This window comes from Aedes albopictus, chromosome 2, assembly GCF_035046485.1.
Source record: "Aedes albopictus strain Foshan chromosome 2, AalbF5, whole genome shotgun sequence".
NCBI classification, from domain to species: domain Eukaryota; kingdom Metazoa; phylum Arthropoda; class Insecta; order Diptera; family Culicidae; genus Aedes; species Aedes albopictus.
Window position 1 is genome coordinate 233943883 of NC_085137.1, and position 18417 is coordinate 233962299.

General features: G+C 42.2%; 2 protein-coding genes across 2 annotated transcripts in view; one reads left to right on the plus strand and one right to left on the minus strand.

The window, feature by feature from the left end:
* Positions 1–1762: 1762 nt before the first annotated feature.
* LOC109400990 (voltage-dependent calcium channel subunit alpha-2/delta-3-like) overlaps positions 1763–18417 on the minus strand; it is a 42733-nt gene continuing 26078 nt past the window's right edge. The window contains exons 11-14 of the mRNA XM_019673455.3: positions 11432–11552; positions 11134–11353; positions 10861–11074; positions 1763–2983 (exon numbers count right to left, since the gene is read on the minus strand). Coding sequence (XP_019529000.3) covers positions 2870–2983; positions 10861–11074; positions 11134–11353; positions 11432–11552 — 669 coding nt within the window. The 3' untranslated portion in view covers positions 1763–2869. The remainder of the gene's footprint in view (positions 2984–10860; positions 11075–11133; positions 11354–11431; positions 11553–18417) is intronic.
* On the plus strand, positions 11563–12631 carry LOC109401081 (uncharacterized). Its single transcript, XM_062851346.1, has 2 exons — positions 11563–12301; positions 12421–12631. Exons 1-2 carry the CDS (start codon positions 11792–11794, stop codon positions 12451–12453), a joined length of 543 nt encoding a protein of 180 aa, XP_062707330.1. The 5' UTR covers positions 11563–11791; the 3' UTR covers positions 12454–12631.

Sequence of the window (18417 nt, forward strand, 5' to 3'; positions counted from 1 at the left end):
AGTCGACCCTTGTGACGACCATCTTGAGATTCTAACGAGCTCGACCTTAAGATTTCTGTTGAACTGCCAATTTCGTTCAAATCTAACCGGAGACTATGTCATACAATATTTAAAATTTGTATGGAGCATAGACTTTGGCCTTTGGACTCAGAATCTACGTAGTATATGAACAGGCCATATGACTGATGATTTGTATCGCATTGGATGGTACAATACGAAAAACTAGGCTAAACAGCCGAAATAAAAATTACACGAAACCCGGTCAATTTGTATGCTTCACGGGCCACTGGCATTCAAGCAATCGACTTTTGGGTCTTCACCATTAGAACTGGAGGTGCAGATCGCGCTATAATATTCGTTGGTCAGTCGGTTTTCTCGATAGGGCGATGGAAGTGCGAGTGAAAAATCCGGGATCAGAATCGCGCTACAATATTCGTTGGTCAGTCGGTTTTCTCGGTAGGGCGATGGAAGTGCGAGTGAAAAATCCGGGTTCAGAATCGCGCTACAATAATCGTAGATCAGTCGGTTTCCACGGTAGGGCGATGGAAACGCGAGCACGAAATCCGGGATCAGTGGTCATCGTGATCAAATAAATCATAATCGTGATGAAGACCGCGACGTGTATTTCCATATAACTAGTGGATCATATCACCTAACAGAGGTGGCTCCTAGATCCACACCTTACCCTACCCTACTAACCACCTTCTCGTGACAACTGTGGGGATGCTGTGGATTCCACGGTTTCTAGTAGCAACGGTTGTCGAACTAACATTCCTTCCCTTTCCTGATGACCGTAAGGACGTGGCCAGCGCCGTTATTGACTTTAAATAGCTGAACTCTCGAATTGTGCACATTGAGAATGGTTAGCTAGTCCCAAGCTTTCACATTCATTGGCTCTCTGTGCAACTTCGATTGTTCTGGTCAATCACGGAGTAGCAACTACGATGTGTACGGTTATCTTTGCTTTGCTTTGCTTTGCTTGCTTCACCATTAGAACTGGAGGTGCAAATGAGCTCATTTGTATTTGCAACTAGAGCATCCTGGACAGCTCTAAAGGAACCTGTGTAGGGTGAGACGGAAACAGCGTATGTCGCTCCATATAAGGCTATCTGACGTTTGATCTCCTTTCTCTGTTTCGCTCCCGAGGAGGATAGGTTTATTTTCATACGGAAACGTTTCCGTATGAAAATATTAAACAAAAAATTGCTATCTTTTGTGTCTGCTTGAGAGAGAAGGGTGATGAGCGCTAGATTGCCTTATTATGTACTCGGGCCCGATCACTGCTGTCTGATGAGAAGCAGCGAGTCAGTCTTAGTGGAGAGGTTCGTGTGGTCGGACGTGTGTTGTCACCCGCGGCAACACATCGGCGTATTAGTGATTTCTCAGTAGCGGATTAGAGTTGCACAGATCAACAATTATCAACATTTACATTCCAGCTTTATTGATGTCAGAATCATTGGCAGAGTCACCATTTTCTTCTTTCTTACTCTCCTAAATAAACACGAGAAAGAGAAAGATGGAAGAGGAGGCAGCTGGCATCCTCTTTCATCCCGCTCTTTCTCTTGAATGTTATGAATGTCCGAGCTCCACCTTCATGTTGTCTTTCGGATCACTCCTCCTGTTAACCTCTTCGTCCAGGTGCGACCACCGAGCTGCATCCGATCCAACTATGAAGAGTGAGTAAGAAAAAAAACCTGGCTCCACCGAAAGTCAGAATAGTAAAAGGATGTGATACATCAAAACCTAAAATATACAAATATCATAACTTAACAACAATCTTATATCAGAGTGTTCCGTTATACCTCTCGTTACATCGAACAAACTATCAACTTATAAATGTCTCAATAACTGCATCAACTGAATAAAACTCCCATTAAAAAGACGACTTTTACTAGCTACTCCCTATGACTACTGCGGTGTTGATGTCGTCATTTTTTTTTCTAAATATTGCATTCTGAGTAACTCCCTCCCAAGCATCGAATGAAATGATGGTCGTGTCTGAGAAAGTATGCTTTTTTACTCTAACGATATTTACAATTGTCTAATTGTCTGTTTTCTAGTTGATGAACTACATTTTTTCTAAGATTTTTAAAATCAAAACAAGTTTTTTTTTTCATACAAATTGGCTTTTTTTCCTGACACACTTTCAGCTTTACAGTAACAATTTCATATATCAAAAATAAAAAACAACATTGTCTTGTGCAACGGGAAATCCGTTGGTATCCCTTCACGTTTGAGTATTATTGACTGAGGTTCTGTATATTCCGTTTGTATTTCCGTCCTAGTGTATTAAAGAGTGCAGCTCGCGTTAAAAGGAATGATAAAACACTCGTGTCGTCGTTTTTCGGATTCGAGCAACTCAACGCTATAGGTTGGTGTGGTGCGATGTGTGAGTGTAGGACAGCGCGTGGTGCTCGAAATGGACTCGAACGATATCAGTGAAATGTGAAGGAAGGGAAGGAATAAAAGCGTTATGAACGACAGAGAGAGGATGAAGGGGCGGAAATGATCTGTCTTTGAATGGCAAAATCGTGGACGTAAGTGTTTACAAGTGCAAAAGATTGACTCATCCTGATTGTATAGATTCCAAGGGTCCTTTCACTTGAATGTGCGTTTCGCTATAGAAAGAAAAATAGTTTCCTAACAAATTTGGATCCTTCCGTATGTTGTTCTTTCCTAAATGGAAAGTAGGTAATTGCGAAAAAATCTCACTTGCCTCCTAATTGTTTCAGTAAAAAAGTTTTCTCATCTACAGGTATATGCTTGCTCGAAAACGTTTTCCTCTATTCCTACGGTGTACAAAGACTTTGGTTTCGACCGATAGTATCAATTGTTTGCTAACTCCAGGTTTGATTGGTTTAGTTTAAGATTATACTATTGTTTGGGCACATCGATATAACAAAAGTGATACTAGAGACGATATCACTACAGTCAGTTGAATGGCTGGCTGGGAGGCCGCACCACATTGAGCTACGATGTCCTCCTGAAAAAAAGAAAAAAAAATATGAGCTCTTGCTATTAATATGTAATACGGTAAGAAAATGATAGAATGGTGGAACAAAGTAAAAGTTAAGCATTTTCAATACCAAATTTCTTGTAAATTAATATAATGTTTGTGGCGTTCGACTAGACAAATTTAATAATTCGTTCGTTGCTACCTTGACTCTTTGGAGCCGGAGGGGTTATAATGACCCCAACGGGTCATAATAACCCCAACATAGGAATGGCTGTATAAATTCACCCATTCGATAAAACAAAATATTGTCTTCGGCAAAGTTATTGCAAATTGAGTCCTTTATTAGGGAAAAATGGGAATATTTGTATTTGAGATTTTATTGATAACCTAGAACATCCTGAACACCATTAAATTTGGAAAAAAACGAAATAAATGACATGCCAGTTGTTCTAAAAGCTGAACTTAGATGTGGATTACGCTCCTACCTTGATACCTTGTTGGCTACAAAGTAACTTTACTCCAATGCCGAGCGTATAGTAGAGCACCATCTTCGTCGGTCTTGGGCGATGTTCCTCCAGTTTCCCCGAACGTGTAGGGATCGTAGATCTTCTTCAACCGCGTGCAGCCAGCGAGTTCGCGGCCGCCCACGAAGTCGCCTACCTCTACCGGGTTCTCTGCTGAATATTGTTTTCGCTATTCTTTCTTCCGACATTCGCACTACGTGTCCAGCCCACTGAAGTCTGCCGTATTTTATACGTTTCACAATATTCGCATCTTCGTACACTTGGTACAACTCGTGATTCATGCGTCTGCGCCACACTCCATTTTCTTGTTTCCCACCGAGAATTGTCCGCAGCACTTTGCGCTCAAAAACTTCAGAAGCTTTTCGGTCTACCTCCTTTAACGTCCACGCTTCGTGACCGTAGAGGGCAACCGGGAGAATCAGCGTCTTATACAGAGCGAATTTTGTTTGCGTTTGTAAGTTACGGGACCTAAGCTGGCTACGCAATCCGTAAAAGGCCCTATTCGCAGCTGCAATACGCCTTTTCACTTCACGGGAAACGTCATTGTCACATGTCACAAGTGTTCCAAGATAAACAAATTCTTCAACAACTTCAAACACTTCCCCATCAATCACTACCTCAGCACTAACACCACTAGGCCTGCTTCTGTCTCTACCCGCTATCATGTACTTCGTCTTGGTAGAGTTAATCGTCAAGCCTATCCTCGCTGTCTCTCTCTTCAGAGGAGCATAAGCTTCCTCCACTGCCCTACGATCGATGCCGATGAGATCAATATCGTCCGCAAAACCGAGGAGCATGTGAGACCGTGTGATGATAGAGCCATTCCTCTGCACGCCTGACCTCCTAATCGCTCCTTCGAGTGCAATGTTGAACAATAAATTTGAAAGAGCATCCCCCTGCTTCAATCCATCCAAGGTCACAAACGACGTAGACACTTCGTCCGCGATCCGAATACTTGATTTTGATCCATCCAGCGTTGCGCGTATCAGCCTAATTAAACCATGTTCTGACCATGTTCTGACATTATCTGCCAAAGCTCATTTCTTTTCACTGAATCGTACGCTGCTTTAAAATCAATGAACAGATGGTGAGTCTGCAAGTTATATTCCCGAAATTTATCTAGGATCATCCGCAGGGTAAACATTTGATCCGTCGTTGATCGGCCCTCACGAAAACCAGCCTGGTATTCGCCGACGAAGGACTCCTCAAGAGGTCTCAGTCTGTTGAACAGGACACGCGACAGTATCTTATACGCCGAATTTAAAAGGGTAATCCCTCTGTAATTGGCACACTCCAGTCTGTGCCCTTTCTTGTAGATTGGGCATATGAGGCCATCCAACCAACTAGTGGGCAATTCTTCATCCTCCCAAATCTTTATAATAATTTGATGGATTGATTGATGTAGCTGCTCGTTTCCGTGCTTAGGAAGTTCGACCGGGATCTCGTCCTTCCCAGCAGCCTTGCTGTTTTTCAGCTCCTTAAGGGCCTTTTTAACCTCATCCAGTGTTGGTGGTTCCACTGCTTGACTGTCATCCATTATGTTAATCCTGTTCCTGGGTGCTCCTTCGCTGCTACCATTCAACAAATCTTCGAAGTGCTCCTTCCACCTGGCTGCCACCATTGTTTTGTCTGTCAGCAAATTTCCTTCCCGGTCATTGCACATGGCGGGCACTGGCGCAGTCTTGTGCCGCGCGCCATTGACAGTTGCATAAAATCTCCGCATATCGTTCCTGTCCATACTTTCCTGCGCTTCAGCAATAACACTCTCTTCGTGTTGCCGTTTTTTCCTGCGGTGGATTCGTTTCTCTTCTGCTCTTGCAACCCTATACCGCTCTCTGTTCTGCCGGGTACCGGCCACTAGCATTCGACTTCTGGCGGCATTCTTTTCGTTCGTCGCTCGTTGGCAGTCCTCGTCAAACCTACCATTACGTTGGCGTCGCTGAGCGGTACCAATCACCTCTTGCGCTGTTGTTGTCACTGCTTCGTGGATACTTCTCCACAAGCTGTTGGCATCTCCAGATCCGTTGGTCTCTCCTATCCTCTCGTCTAGCTTCTGATGGTACTGTGCAGCAACCCCTTCGGCTGACAAGCGCTGGATATTGAAACGCATCGTCCTGTTGTTTCTTGAACTCGTGACGCTGGATAATCGCGCCCGAATTTTAGCGGCTACAAGATAATGATCCGAGTCGATGTTCGGGCCTCTGTAGGACCTCACATCTATGACGTCCGAGAAATGTCGCCCGTCGACCAGCACGTGGTCTATCTGGGAGCAAGTGTCACCACTCGGGTGTCGCCAGGTGTGTTTTCGGATATTCTTACGTGCGAAGTAGGTACTGCTGATTGCCATCCCTCTAGCAGCAGCGAATGTCACAAGGCGCAGACCATTATCGTTGGTAACAGAATGAAGGCTTTCCGTTCCAATGACAGGCCGAAAGAAACTTTCTCTGCCGATCTGCGCATTTGCATCTCCGATGACTATTTTGACATCTTGTTTTGGGCACTCTCCGTAGGCCTTATCAAGGCTCTCATAGAACTCATCCTTCATGTCATCGGGTTTGTCGTTCGTTGGCGCATAGATGCTGATCAGGCTGTAGTTGAAGAACTTGCCCTTCATCCTCAACACACAGATTCGGTCGCTTATCGGCTTCCACCGAATAACTCGCTTCATCTGCTTCCCGATCACTATAAAGCCAACTCCGCGTTCTGCCTTATCGCCGCCGCTGTAGTAGATGTGGTACTTGAATGAAGTGTTGGCGATGGGATCCACCGCTCGGAATTCGCGTTCTCCAGTTTTGGGCCAGCGTATCTCCTGGATAGCGGCCACATTAACGCCGACATTCCGCAGTTCACGAGCCAGGAGCCCAACACGTGCGGGTTCATTCAAAGTTCTCACGTTCCAAGATCCGACTTTCCAATCGTTGTCCTTTATTCGTTGCCGGGTCTGTTGCCGTTGAATCAATCCGTTTACTCTACTATTGCTTTTCTGGGTGTTTGAAGGTTTTCAGCAGGCTACCTTACCGGGGCCGCGCTGCCTACATTGCGTTGAAGGGGCTGCCTTCTTAGGTATAGCTGACGCAATACAGCATTTCATACTCAGCCACTGGATGCCAGAACAGACGCTGTTTGAGCCGCACCTCCTTGGTGAACAGACGCTCGGATCGTACCTCCTCAATCTAGCTGAAGTCAGAAGGACAACAGTGCCCAGGCTGCACTACCAGCTAAGCACACAACTCTTAGCTGGCGGTCTTTGTCATCGTTTGACCCGTGGAAGCATGAGGTAGGAACTTGTGAGGACCAGAGCTATGTTGGACGCTCTCCTTATCGACTCACCGTTTTGCAGCCCGTGGATTACGCTCATATGTATTCAATTAGCCTTCGTCAAGCATATCAAGAGGTGTTTTATATTCTGAGATGTTCTAGGTGTTCCAAACTTATAGGACAGTCCTTCAAATCTACAAGAATAATTTTATGTATTTTCGCCACAAATAATAGCATTGCATATCCTACTGGGATCAGTGAAGCTCTTGGCATCTACAATGTCAGTTATAGACGCTATAGCAGTGATCACCCAAGTGCGGCCCGCGTTATGTTGCAGTAGAAATTCTTGCAATGTTTTTTTATGGAGGTTGTACTACTGCCAAAATAATCTAGAACAACGTGTTCAATTTTTCACAAATGGATCCAGAAAGTGCAATACAAAAAATAACAAAAAAAATAGGCCTGTGCACTATAGGGATATTCCAGGTTAGCCAAAACTACCTTGGAGTTCAGAACTTCAGGTCTACACTCATAACAGTAGCCTTATCTGTTATACTGAGTAACGTTGCATAATCTACCGCAGCTACTGAAGCAGTCTGAAGTCTACTAGCTTATTATAAACCTTTGGGATATTGAGACTCGTCCATACTGTTCTGTAATGAAGTCCTTCAAATCTACAAGAATAACTTTTTGTGTTTTCACCATAAATAATAGTAATGCATAATCTGCTGGGATTCGCAAAGCTTTTGAAATCTCAAATGTCATTTAGAGACACTACAGAGATATTCCAGGTCAGCCAAACTACCTTGGAGTTCAGGACTTCAGGTCTACACTCCTAACAACAGCCATATCTGCTATACTGAGTATCGTTGCATATTTATCCGTGGTTACTGGAGCAATCTGAAGTCTACTTTTTTATTATAAACCTTTAGGACATTTAGGTTCTTCCAAGCTGACCCACAATGAAGTCTTTCAAACAACGGTCCGTCTTTTACAAGAAAAACATTAAGTGTTTTCACCATAAATGAATAATAACATAGCATAATTTGCTGAGATCCGTGAAGCTCTTGAAATCTCAAATGTCATTTAGAGACACTGTAGGGATGTTCCAGGTCAGCCAAACTATCTTTGAGTTCAGAACTTCAGGTCTACTCTCATAATATATGACATACTGAATAACGTTTCATGATCAATCGTGGTGACTGGGCCAACCCGAAGCTACTATATATTATTATTAACCTTTGGCACATTGAGTGTCGCCCAAACTATTCTGAAGTTTAGCTCTTGATAGTAACAGTAGTCTCACAATGAACTTCAGGCTGTAATATGTAATCCCCCTGGCATACCATGAGTCATTTCAAGATAGTTTTGAGATGTTCCAGATCAACAACACTACTCCGGAGCAGGGATGGAAAGACATGAAAATTGCAGCTGAGCAGACACAAACCAAAACAAACATACAACCCCACTCGTGTACAACAGGGCCCGAGAATACTCGCATACTTATTTGTGAGTAAACGAAGCTGGCAAGCACTTGCCTGTGATTCGTGAAGCTTCTTTGAGTTTTTTTTTTTTTTGCATTTGAACAAAAAACGCATTTTCACGACTGGCAGTGCTGCTTTTCAGAAACAATGAAGCATAAAGCATTAGTTTATGATGAATAATCAATGGATTTGCTATTATAACCACACTGAATTGCACTTCCCGCGCCTCCACTAGTTCTTCACGAATAAAAACTCATGAGTGTTTTTGTTTTCGTTTTGCTTCTTACTCACGAAGCAGGCGGATGCGAATAAACTCACACACTGTTTACTCTCGGAATTGTGAGCAAGCCTTGTGATGAGAGCAATTCCATCACTGCTCCGGAGACCATAGTTTCAGGTCTACACTTGTGATAAAAGCTTTTGCCACTACGTTATGTAGTGTTACATAATCCACAGTAAGCGTTGTTCTATATTTTTGGGATATTATGGGCTTCCTTACTGTTACACGTGAAGCTTAGTTCATAATAACTACTTACCACTGTTACTTTCAGAAGACTTACTGGACATAATTAATTACAAATCATAGCTTTTAATGACACCCGTAGACTTTAGGATCCAAACTCAAGAAAAGTTTGGATGACTTGGGATATCCCGACTGATCTGATACTGTTTATTGAACTTTCAGAAGACTTACTGGACATGATAGATTACAAATCGTAGCTTTGTATAATGAAAGATGTTACCGTTTCACCCGTTGACCTTAGGATCTAAACTCAAGAACAGTTTGGATGACCTAGGATATCCCGAATGAGCTGATACTATCTATTGAACTTTCAGAAGACTTACTGGATATGATAGATAACAAATTGTAGCTTTGTATAATAAAAGAAGTTTCCTTTACACCCGCAGACTTTAGGATCTGAACTCAAGAACAGTTTGGATGACCTAGGATATCCTCACTGATCTGATATTGTCTATTGAACTTTCAGCAGACTTTCTGGATATGATGAATTACAAATCGTAGCTTTGTATAAGAAAGAAGTTACCATTACACCCGTAGACTTTGGGATCTAAACTCAAGAACAGTTTGGATGACCTAGGATATCCAGAAAAAATATTCTGCATAATATTCTACCGTTAACTACAGAAAACGCAGAAAAAACTCCATAATAACGCTTGAAAAAAAACCGGCTTCAAAGAGGTAAGGAGTTACATTACAGATTTCTCAAGAAGTTCCTTCAGGAACTCGTACAGCAGTTGCTTCAAGTATTCTTTCAGGAGTATCTTCAAGAATTTCTTTAGGATAATAATCAGGGATATCTCCAGGATTTCCCCATAGAGGTCCTCCAGGTTTTTCTATTGGAATTCCTCCAGGGTTCCTCAGGATTCAGGAATTTTCTTCAGGATTTTTCCTAGAAATCCTTTCAAGAATCTATCTGGGAATCCTTTGGGGAATATATCTGGAAATCTTTGGGGATTCCTTCTACAAATGCTTCGAGGAATCTTCTTGGAACTCTTTCAGGTACTCCCCCTGAAACTGCTTCGGAGATTCCTTCAAGGATTTCTCCAGGAGTCGCTTCGAAGGTTCCTTGGTTCATCCTGGAAATGCTTCGGAGATATATTTTCGAATTCTTTTAGAAATTCTTGTTGGAATTCCTTTAGGAATTCCTTGGGAAATCCTGCTGGATATCCTTTAGAAATTCCTGCTGGAATTTATATGGGGATTCCTACTGGAATTCTCTCGGTGATTACTCCTGAAATTCCTTCGGGATTACTCCTGGACTTCCTACGGGGATTCTTCCTGGAATTCCTTCGAAATTCCAACCAGGGATTTCTTCTGAAGTTACTGCAGGGATCTCTCTAAGAGAGATTCTTGAACCACCAGGCATTCCAGCAGAAGTTCCTTCAGGGATTTGTCCAAAACTACCTCCACGAGTTCTTTTAGAGATTCTTTTGGAAGATTTTTAGGAATTCCTGCTGTAGTTCCTCCTAGGTTCGTCCTGGAATTCTTTTGGGGATTTTTCCTGGGATTCCGTTGGAGATTCCTCCTGGAAATTCTTCAGGGAATCCTATGTCTAAATAGTGCGAACTTGTTATCCAATTTGATAGCTTCTAAAGCTTTAAAGAAAACCGAACCAAAACTATATACACAGATAAACGGAAGTACTCAAATAAGAGTTTATTTCACCCAACTGCGGAGTTGCTTGTGGGAACCCATATATAAGTTAGTGAAATCGATGTTGATTTAGGTTATATACATTTGATCTCGTGCGCAAAGTACCTAACTGCTAAGTTTTTTTACCCAACTGCTAGTTCAAATATTGTATATTGTATTCACTACGACTACACACTACGAAAAAATCAAAATTACTCGTGCACAAAACGTAAGAAATTTAATGACGAAAATTTATTGGTCTTTTGACTTAATAATATATCATTCTTGTAAAATTGAGTTCAAAAAATTAGTGAATCGTGCATCATTTCGTTTCATATGACGAAAAAAATCAATTGAATGTGACAGAAAAATACGTCACTTGGGCGTTTAAATTTACGTCATATGTGCCGCTTGCACATGTGCATCCAAAGTGACGCAAATTTACATGCATTTTTCTAAGTGTGTACATTAAAGAATACTTACGTCAGGATGCTCGGTGTAGCATTCCTCCAGCCGTCGGCGGGGTAAAAAGTTTAACCTTGTTTTGACGCACGGCAGCTCCTGGGTTCCATTGTGGATGACGTTCTGTGGGGCTGCCGATAAGATCACATGATCCGATGGATACTCGCTTTCGACGATGACCATGAGTAGATTGGACCGTGGAACCCGTTTGGCGAAGTAGGGTCGGTGCAGCAGTCTGCGAATTGGGAATCAATGTTACATGCATACAAAGGGACAAACAAATTTTAAACTTACTCCATCGGGTTGACCGGTTCGAACTCGTAGAAAAATCCATCTCCCTTGATGAACTTATCCTGCTGCATGACGTACAGATTGGACTTCTTGTCGCACGCTTCGTAGACAGTTTCCATTTTGATTTCCTTGGGACGGTTGAAGTACTCCTCTTCCTCATCCACGAGAGGCTTCTTCGGTTTTTTACGCGGCACATCACTGTAGTCGGAATCTTCGTACTCAACTATCGGGATAGAGCGGCAAAATAATAATGTGTTAGTCTAACATCACCAATCTTGAATGATTTTATGATGACAATTACCTCCAGTGTCGTAATCATACTCAGGGCTAGGAATGCCGTGCACCCAAAAGTCGAACTTAGATAAGGTGATAAAGAACTCGGTAATCAACCAGTTTATTCCCAGCATCAGGACTCGCAAGGGCTGCAAAAAGAATCAATGGGATTATACATAGTAGGAAAAGAAGAAGTTGCAGATTTATATGAGACAAAAGTAGCGGAATTATTGATATCTTGATAGATCATGATCCAACAGGAATAAATAAAGACATCACTATTATTTCCAATTTTGGATTGCCATGCTGATCCAGAGATGCTGATTACATGTAAAACCTCACATGCTCAGTTAAATAGAACTGGCAATTAAAAATAAATTTGCGTTGCATGTATCATCAACGAGATGCTCATGACTGGATCAGAACTATACTTGTGACTATATCAATACATATCAATCCATCAAAACCGGCAGATATGCGTTCATCATTCATACTTGCTTTTCACTTGACACTAAACGTTCTCGCTAGCAACAAGACATGGTACATGGGATTCCCGGATAAACGACCCTTCACTGTTCATACCACTAGGTTTCTGTGTGCTGGTCACCCCAACTACACCATTGTGGAGCAGTGTAAGCTGAAGCTCCATCGAAACAAGCCATCGGCTATAACCTTCCGAGCTACTTTCCTAAAACCATTGGAACCCGTTGTCGGCTCGATGAAGATATGGTACAAAACGAATGTGAACATCTGGCGACCTCTGCTGGGAATAGACGAGTGGAATCACGCTTGCGACTTTTTGACCGCCAAATACGAGGACTTGGATTTGATGCAGAAAATATACCGTAGATCTCTGAAGCACATGTTGCCTCATCTGGACGTTCGATGTCCGCTACAGGTAAGAATGAGAATTCAGGAATAGAGTTGCCGTTTTTAATTGGCTGACGTTTTCCCAGGGAACCTACGAATTTACGGATTTCACTTTTGAAGACCACATGTTTCCGCCTTTTCTTCCAGCAGGGAGCTACCGGAACGACATGGCCTTACTAACGGTGGAAAATCTGACAGTTTTGGAGTTACATTTCTACGGAACAGTTCGAGCTAAGGGCTTATTCGATTTGAGTATGGGTTAGTTGTTGTTATGTTTTGACGTGCATGTACAAAGAAACGTGAGATCGTTTTTCCACGATTCACAAGACAAGTGCTTCTTTCACCGCCAAGTTACGGAGCTTCTTGCATGTCTTCACTACATGCATGCGATATGGATATCAAAACATTATAACATAGTTTCTATGCGACTTGAAGTAACTTTAAAATAGTCTATATAAAAAAAATGGTTATTCGATTCACGTTATGTAATATTTTTTTATTTCTTTTTTTATTATGAAAAATATGATGAAAAAAAAATACGACGAATAAACTCATCCAAGATCACAACTTTCTGAGATCTTCTTAATCGGCACTTTTTGCAAAGGCTGTCAATCAATATGGCAATGGTCGATCCTCGTATTTAATATTGAATTTATTATAATGATGTAGTAATTGATTGTTTTTATATATTTTTTTCAATCCAAGGCATTTGTTCAAATATTTTTTCAACAGTTCATGTGGTGGTATTTCTTGGATCCTTTGGAAAGAGTCTTCTAAGTGGTGCTGAAAATGTAACTTCGACTTAATTTCAACCACACTTATTTTACCGATCAGGCTAAGGCCGGGTTGCCTCTGCTGTACATATTTAGTAGCAGTCTCCATTCCACTCGGTCCATGGTTGTTTGTCTCCAGTTCCGCACTCTGGGTAGAGTCCGCAGATCGTCCTCGACTTGGTCGACCCACCTAGCTCGCGGCGGATCACTTCTTCTTGTACCGGTCGGATGACTCTCGTGGACCATTTTGGTCCGGTTGTTATCCGACATCCTGATAACGTGACCCGTCCACCGTAGCCTCCCGATTTTCGCGGTGTGGACAATGGTTGGTTCTCTCAGCAACTGATGCAGCTCGTGGTACATTCGCCTTCTCCAAGTCCCGTCTTCCATCTGCACTCCGCCGTAGATGGTACGCAACACCATCCGTTCGAAAACTCCAAGGGCGCGTTGGTCCTCTGTACGTAGGGTCCATGTTCCGTGCCCATAGAGAACTACAGTTTGGAGAATCAGCGTTTTGTAGATAGTTAACTTCGTGTTACGGCGAACTTTATTCGATCGTAGAGTTCTGTGGAGTCCAAAGTAAGCACGATTTCTTGCCGCAATGTGCCTCTGAATTTCTCTGCTGGTGTCGTTGTCGGCGGTCACCAGTGAGCCCAGGTATACGAATTCTTCAACCGCTTCGATTTCATCACCGTCGATATAAATTCGGGGTGGCGGGTGCGCTGATTCCTCCCTGGAGCCCTTTGCCATCATGTACTTTGTCTTCGACACATTCATGACTAATCCGATTCGCCTGGCTTCACTCTTTAGTGGGATGTACGATTCCACCATCGTCTCAAATTTACGAGCTATAATATCAATATCATCAGTGAAACCAAGCAGCTGAACGGACTTCGTGAAAATCGCCCCACTCGTGTTTATCCCCGCTCTCCTTATTACACCTTCTAGTGAGCGATGTCTTTTGTATACACATATTTTTACTTTCTGTACTGGTCTATCTGAGTGTTGATTTCAATTTAAATCAATATGAGGCTGTTATACTGATTTTCGGCATTAGAACATTTTGTAGACTACTTGATTGTGCTGGTCTCGGTAAAAAGTAACAAAAAACCGGCAGGTATGTATTATTTAAGGGTATAGGTTTTTTTATTACAAAATTTTCGGCATATCTACGAGAAAAGATGTCTCTAATTAGTACACAAGCAATAAATTTAAATTCTTCAATAAATATGTGTAAAAGTTTTAATAAATCATGACATGTCTCTATTAATTTACAAATTGCAATTATTATTGAAACATAACTGCCCCAAACACCGTATGCAACCAAATTCATTTGAAATTCGGAGAAAATGGATGTTGAACGGAGGAGTAAACAAAGATGGTGCATCCAATTTAAAAAATGTATACGTTTTTTTGTTTCGTTTTTGCATGATGTTCAATGAAATCATACTATTATTTCTCCATGCATGTATTCATAACATATTCATATTCTAACATATTCCTCGCACAAAAATATGTACAGTGTACATTACTAAGAGTGATTAGTTAAATCAAGCATAACTTTTCAATCCGACGTAACTCGAGAATGTAAACAAATCCGGGTTTACTGCTGAATGCATGATTCATAAAGCAAATTAAAGAATCCACATCACTGTTTGATGATTTACTGCTTAATTTGTTTAACTAAGCATATTTTTTGAAACGACGTATGTAACTATTTGGATGTTTACAACTTTACTGATAGATACACCGTTTTGATATATAAGAAAACCAAACGACGTATCTAGCCAAAATCAAAAGTAACAGATACACCAAACTGGCACCATACAAAAGCGACGTATCTGGCATGACGTATCTCTAACCAACCTGGTGTATGTGTATTTTTGTCAAAATTCATTGTGAAAATGATATGGAATGGGTAGGTTTTGTTTCTCACCTAGTGCGTGCTATATCCCTGGTGATGTTAAGCACAAAAAAACTTATGAAAAGTGTTTTTATAAAAAAACATTTTAGTGAAATGGTCGTCAACATTGACCATGAATTTACTCAGATCAGTGAAAAAGTTAGATACGTCGATTTGAAAAATTATGCTTGAAATGACTCATTGTTGTCAGTATGAACATTTTTTTACAAACCGTAGCAACAAAAGTTGTTTTAGTCCGTAATGCGTGAAACCCATAATGTTATACATCAACCATAACCATACATACCTTGTTGAATGTTATGAAAAAGATTTTTAAAATTTGGAGAAATTAATTAATATTTATAATTTTGTATTCGGTGTTCTTTGGTTTTAAGCAGTATGATTTGGATGCATGGTCAATATTCGTGTTTATTTACTCTTTTCGTTAAGGGATCTAGTTTTGCCCGACAAAGAAAAAAGCAGAACCTTTTAATCATAATCCTTTTAGCAATTAAGTTGATTTTCATAAAACCTTAAACTTTCTAACTTGCACATGAATAACATGCCCTAAACAAACGACCATATCAAACATTGATCACTTGATTTAAATCCCAAACAGAGAAAATAAAATATTTTCTTATACCTACACATACAATAACAAAATTATGCTATAAAAAAACTTAAACGATTTGATGGAATACTGTTTTATATGCAATGAAGTATGTTATTTGGCGATCGATAGACAGTATGATAAATTTTTATTACGACTGGATCGTCAAAATGCAAGTCATTTGAGAAAGATTTGAGTTATGTTTAAAAACAACAACATATTAAAGCATTTTATATTACCTACTAGCATTCCCAACACATGAAATCCGCATTGCTTAACATACACAACGAGCGCAATCATAAAATCCATGCCCGACAATCGTTCTCTTGCGTTCTTTTGCGTTCACATGCGTCGAAGCAGCTCCATCGCATCTCCGCACTCATCGCAACTCATCTACTATGTGCGGTTCATGCGTTCTGCATATAGTTTCCACAGAGTGTGCTTCGACGCTTATCCGATCTCTTATCTCTTTGCATCGCACCTTACCCACTATGCGCTCAACGTCACGCTCGCTCGTGAGAATATTCCCATGGTTGACTCGGCACATATCGGCTTGTGGCACAAAGCCTCTGCGCGAGAAGTTCAGCTTCTCATAGAACTTTCGTATGTCCTTAGCGCGGTACAACTCTTCCTTCTCGTTCTTTCTGTTGGCGCTTCTTCATCCGAGAGACTAAGTTCTGCCTGTTCTGCGCCTGTCTGTAACGTGCCTCATTCGCTCTCGTAAGATGTTGCAGCATTCTCGCCTATGCTGCTTTCAACCAGCTACAGCTCATTTCAGAAGCTGTACCTGAGAATATGGTATATGAAAAACTTGTGCGGCTAGACCATTTCTACAAAAAAGTCACAGAAAACCCGGTTTTTTTTCGAATATTTAAGATAAATGTCACGGACTATCTTCGAAAAATTCCAATTGATATTCACTTAGAAGTAATCCTCCGAGGATTCTTTAAGGACTTTGCAAATGATGTATACGGTAATGTATCTCAGGATTTTTCAGGAAATTCTTATAAGGTTGAATTCTTCAAGATTATCCGAGAATGCCTCCAAGTTCTTCTCTCATTTTTCTTCCTACTTTCAGTTACTCTTCTAACAATTTTAGGAAAAACTTCTCCAAGTATTCCTTCGTAGATTCTCGCCGACGGTCCCTACAAACACCTTCATAGATTGTGATATGATAAATGTACTAAAAATCTCAGGATGGGTCAAAATATATGCCCGGGCCAGAATACGTCCGCTACCCGATACACAGTAATATGATGCCCCGTCAATTATCGGAGACAGCCAGGTCACCCTTTTTGGGCACCTTTACTAGGACGCCTTGTATCCAGCCGGCCGGAAATGTTCCAGTTCCCATATGCAGCAGAATACTACGGAATCAGCTTTGAGTATCTCGGCTCATATACGATCGACCCCCGGGGCTCTGTAAGATTTCATGCTACGGATGACTGTTTCTATCTCCTGCACTGATGGAGCTTCGGTGTTGACACGGGTAATGCGTCGAACCCTTGGCGGATCATGCTGAGGTGTTGATGGAGTGACCGATACTTGAAAAAGGTTTCCAATCCCAACAAACAATAACAATAAGGTGACATAAGACATCGTAAAGGAGACAAATGTAGCCGGTGTTTGCGATTTCCTCGCCTTTCACGGCTAGGGAGTCCACCCACGCTCTTTTGTTCCGTCTACATGAGCGTTTCACTTCCTTCTCGAGAGCCGAATAGCGCTGACGGGCTACGGCTATGGCTCCTCGTGTTTTTGCTTGCTCTATCTCGGCTTTGGCAGTACAGTGAGTACAGTGTAAGCAGTCATCAACAACGCAGCCGAGAGCACCATCGGAAACGTGGAACGGAATCGACGGAACGAATGGTTCGACGAAGAGTGCAGAACGATTTTGGAAGAGAAGAACGCAGCGAGGGCGGTAACGCTGCAGCAAGGGACCCGACAGAACGTGGAACGTTATAAACAGAAGCGGAAACAGCAGACCCGCCTCTTTCGGGAGAAAAAGCGCCGCCTGGAAGAAGCGGAGTGTGTAGAAATGGTACTGCTGTGCTGTTCACAAGAAACACGGAAGTTCTATCAGAAGCTCAACGCATCCCGCAACGGCTTCGTGCTGCGAGTCGAAATATGCAGGGATAAAGACGGAGGCCTCTTGACGGACGGACGTGAGGTGATCGAAAGGTGGAAGCAGCACTTCGATCAGCACCTGAACGGCATGGAGAAAGTAGGCACGGGAGACCACGGCAACGGAGGAAACGACGGCGCCAGTGCAGCGGAGGATGGGAATGAACCAACTCCCACGCTGAGGGAAGTTAAGGATGCCACTCACCAGCTCAAAACAAACAAAGCAGCTGGTAAGGATAGTAACGCAGCTGAACTCATCAAGATGGGCCCAGAAAAGTTGGCCACCTGTCTGCATCAGCTGATAGTCAGGATCTGGGAAACCGAACAGCTACCGAAGGAGTGGAAGGAAGGGGTAATCTGCCCCATTCACAAGAAAGGCGACCATTTGGAATGTGAGAACTTCAGGGCGATCACTATTTTGAATGCTGCCTACAAAGTGCTATCCCAGATCATCTTCCGTCATCTGTCACCTAAAACGAATGAGTTCGTGGGAAGTTATCAAGCCGGCTTCATCGACGGCCGGTCGACAACGGACGAGATCTTTACCGTACGGCAAATCCTCCAGAAATGCCGTGAATACCAGGTCCCAACGCATCACATGTTCATCGACTTCAAAGCGGCATACGACAGTATCGACCGCGCAGAGCTATGGAGAATCATGGACGAAAATGGCTTTCCTGGGAAGCTGACTAGACTGATTAAAGCAACGATGGACGGTGTGCAAAACTACGTAAGGG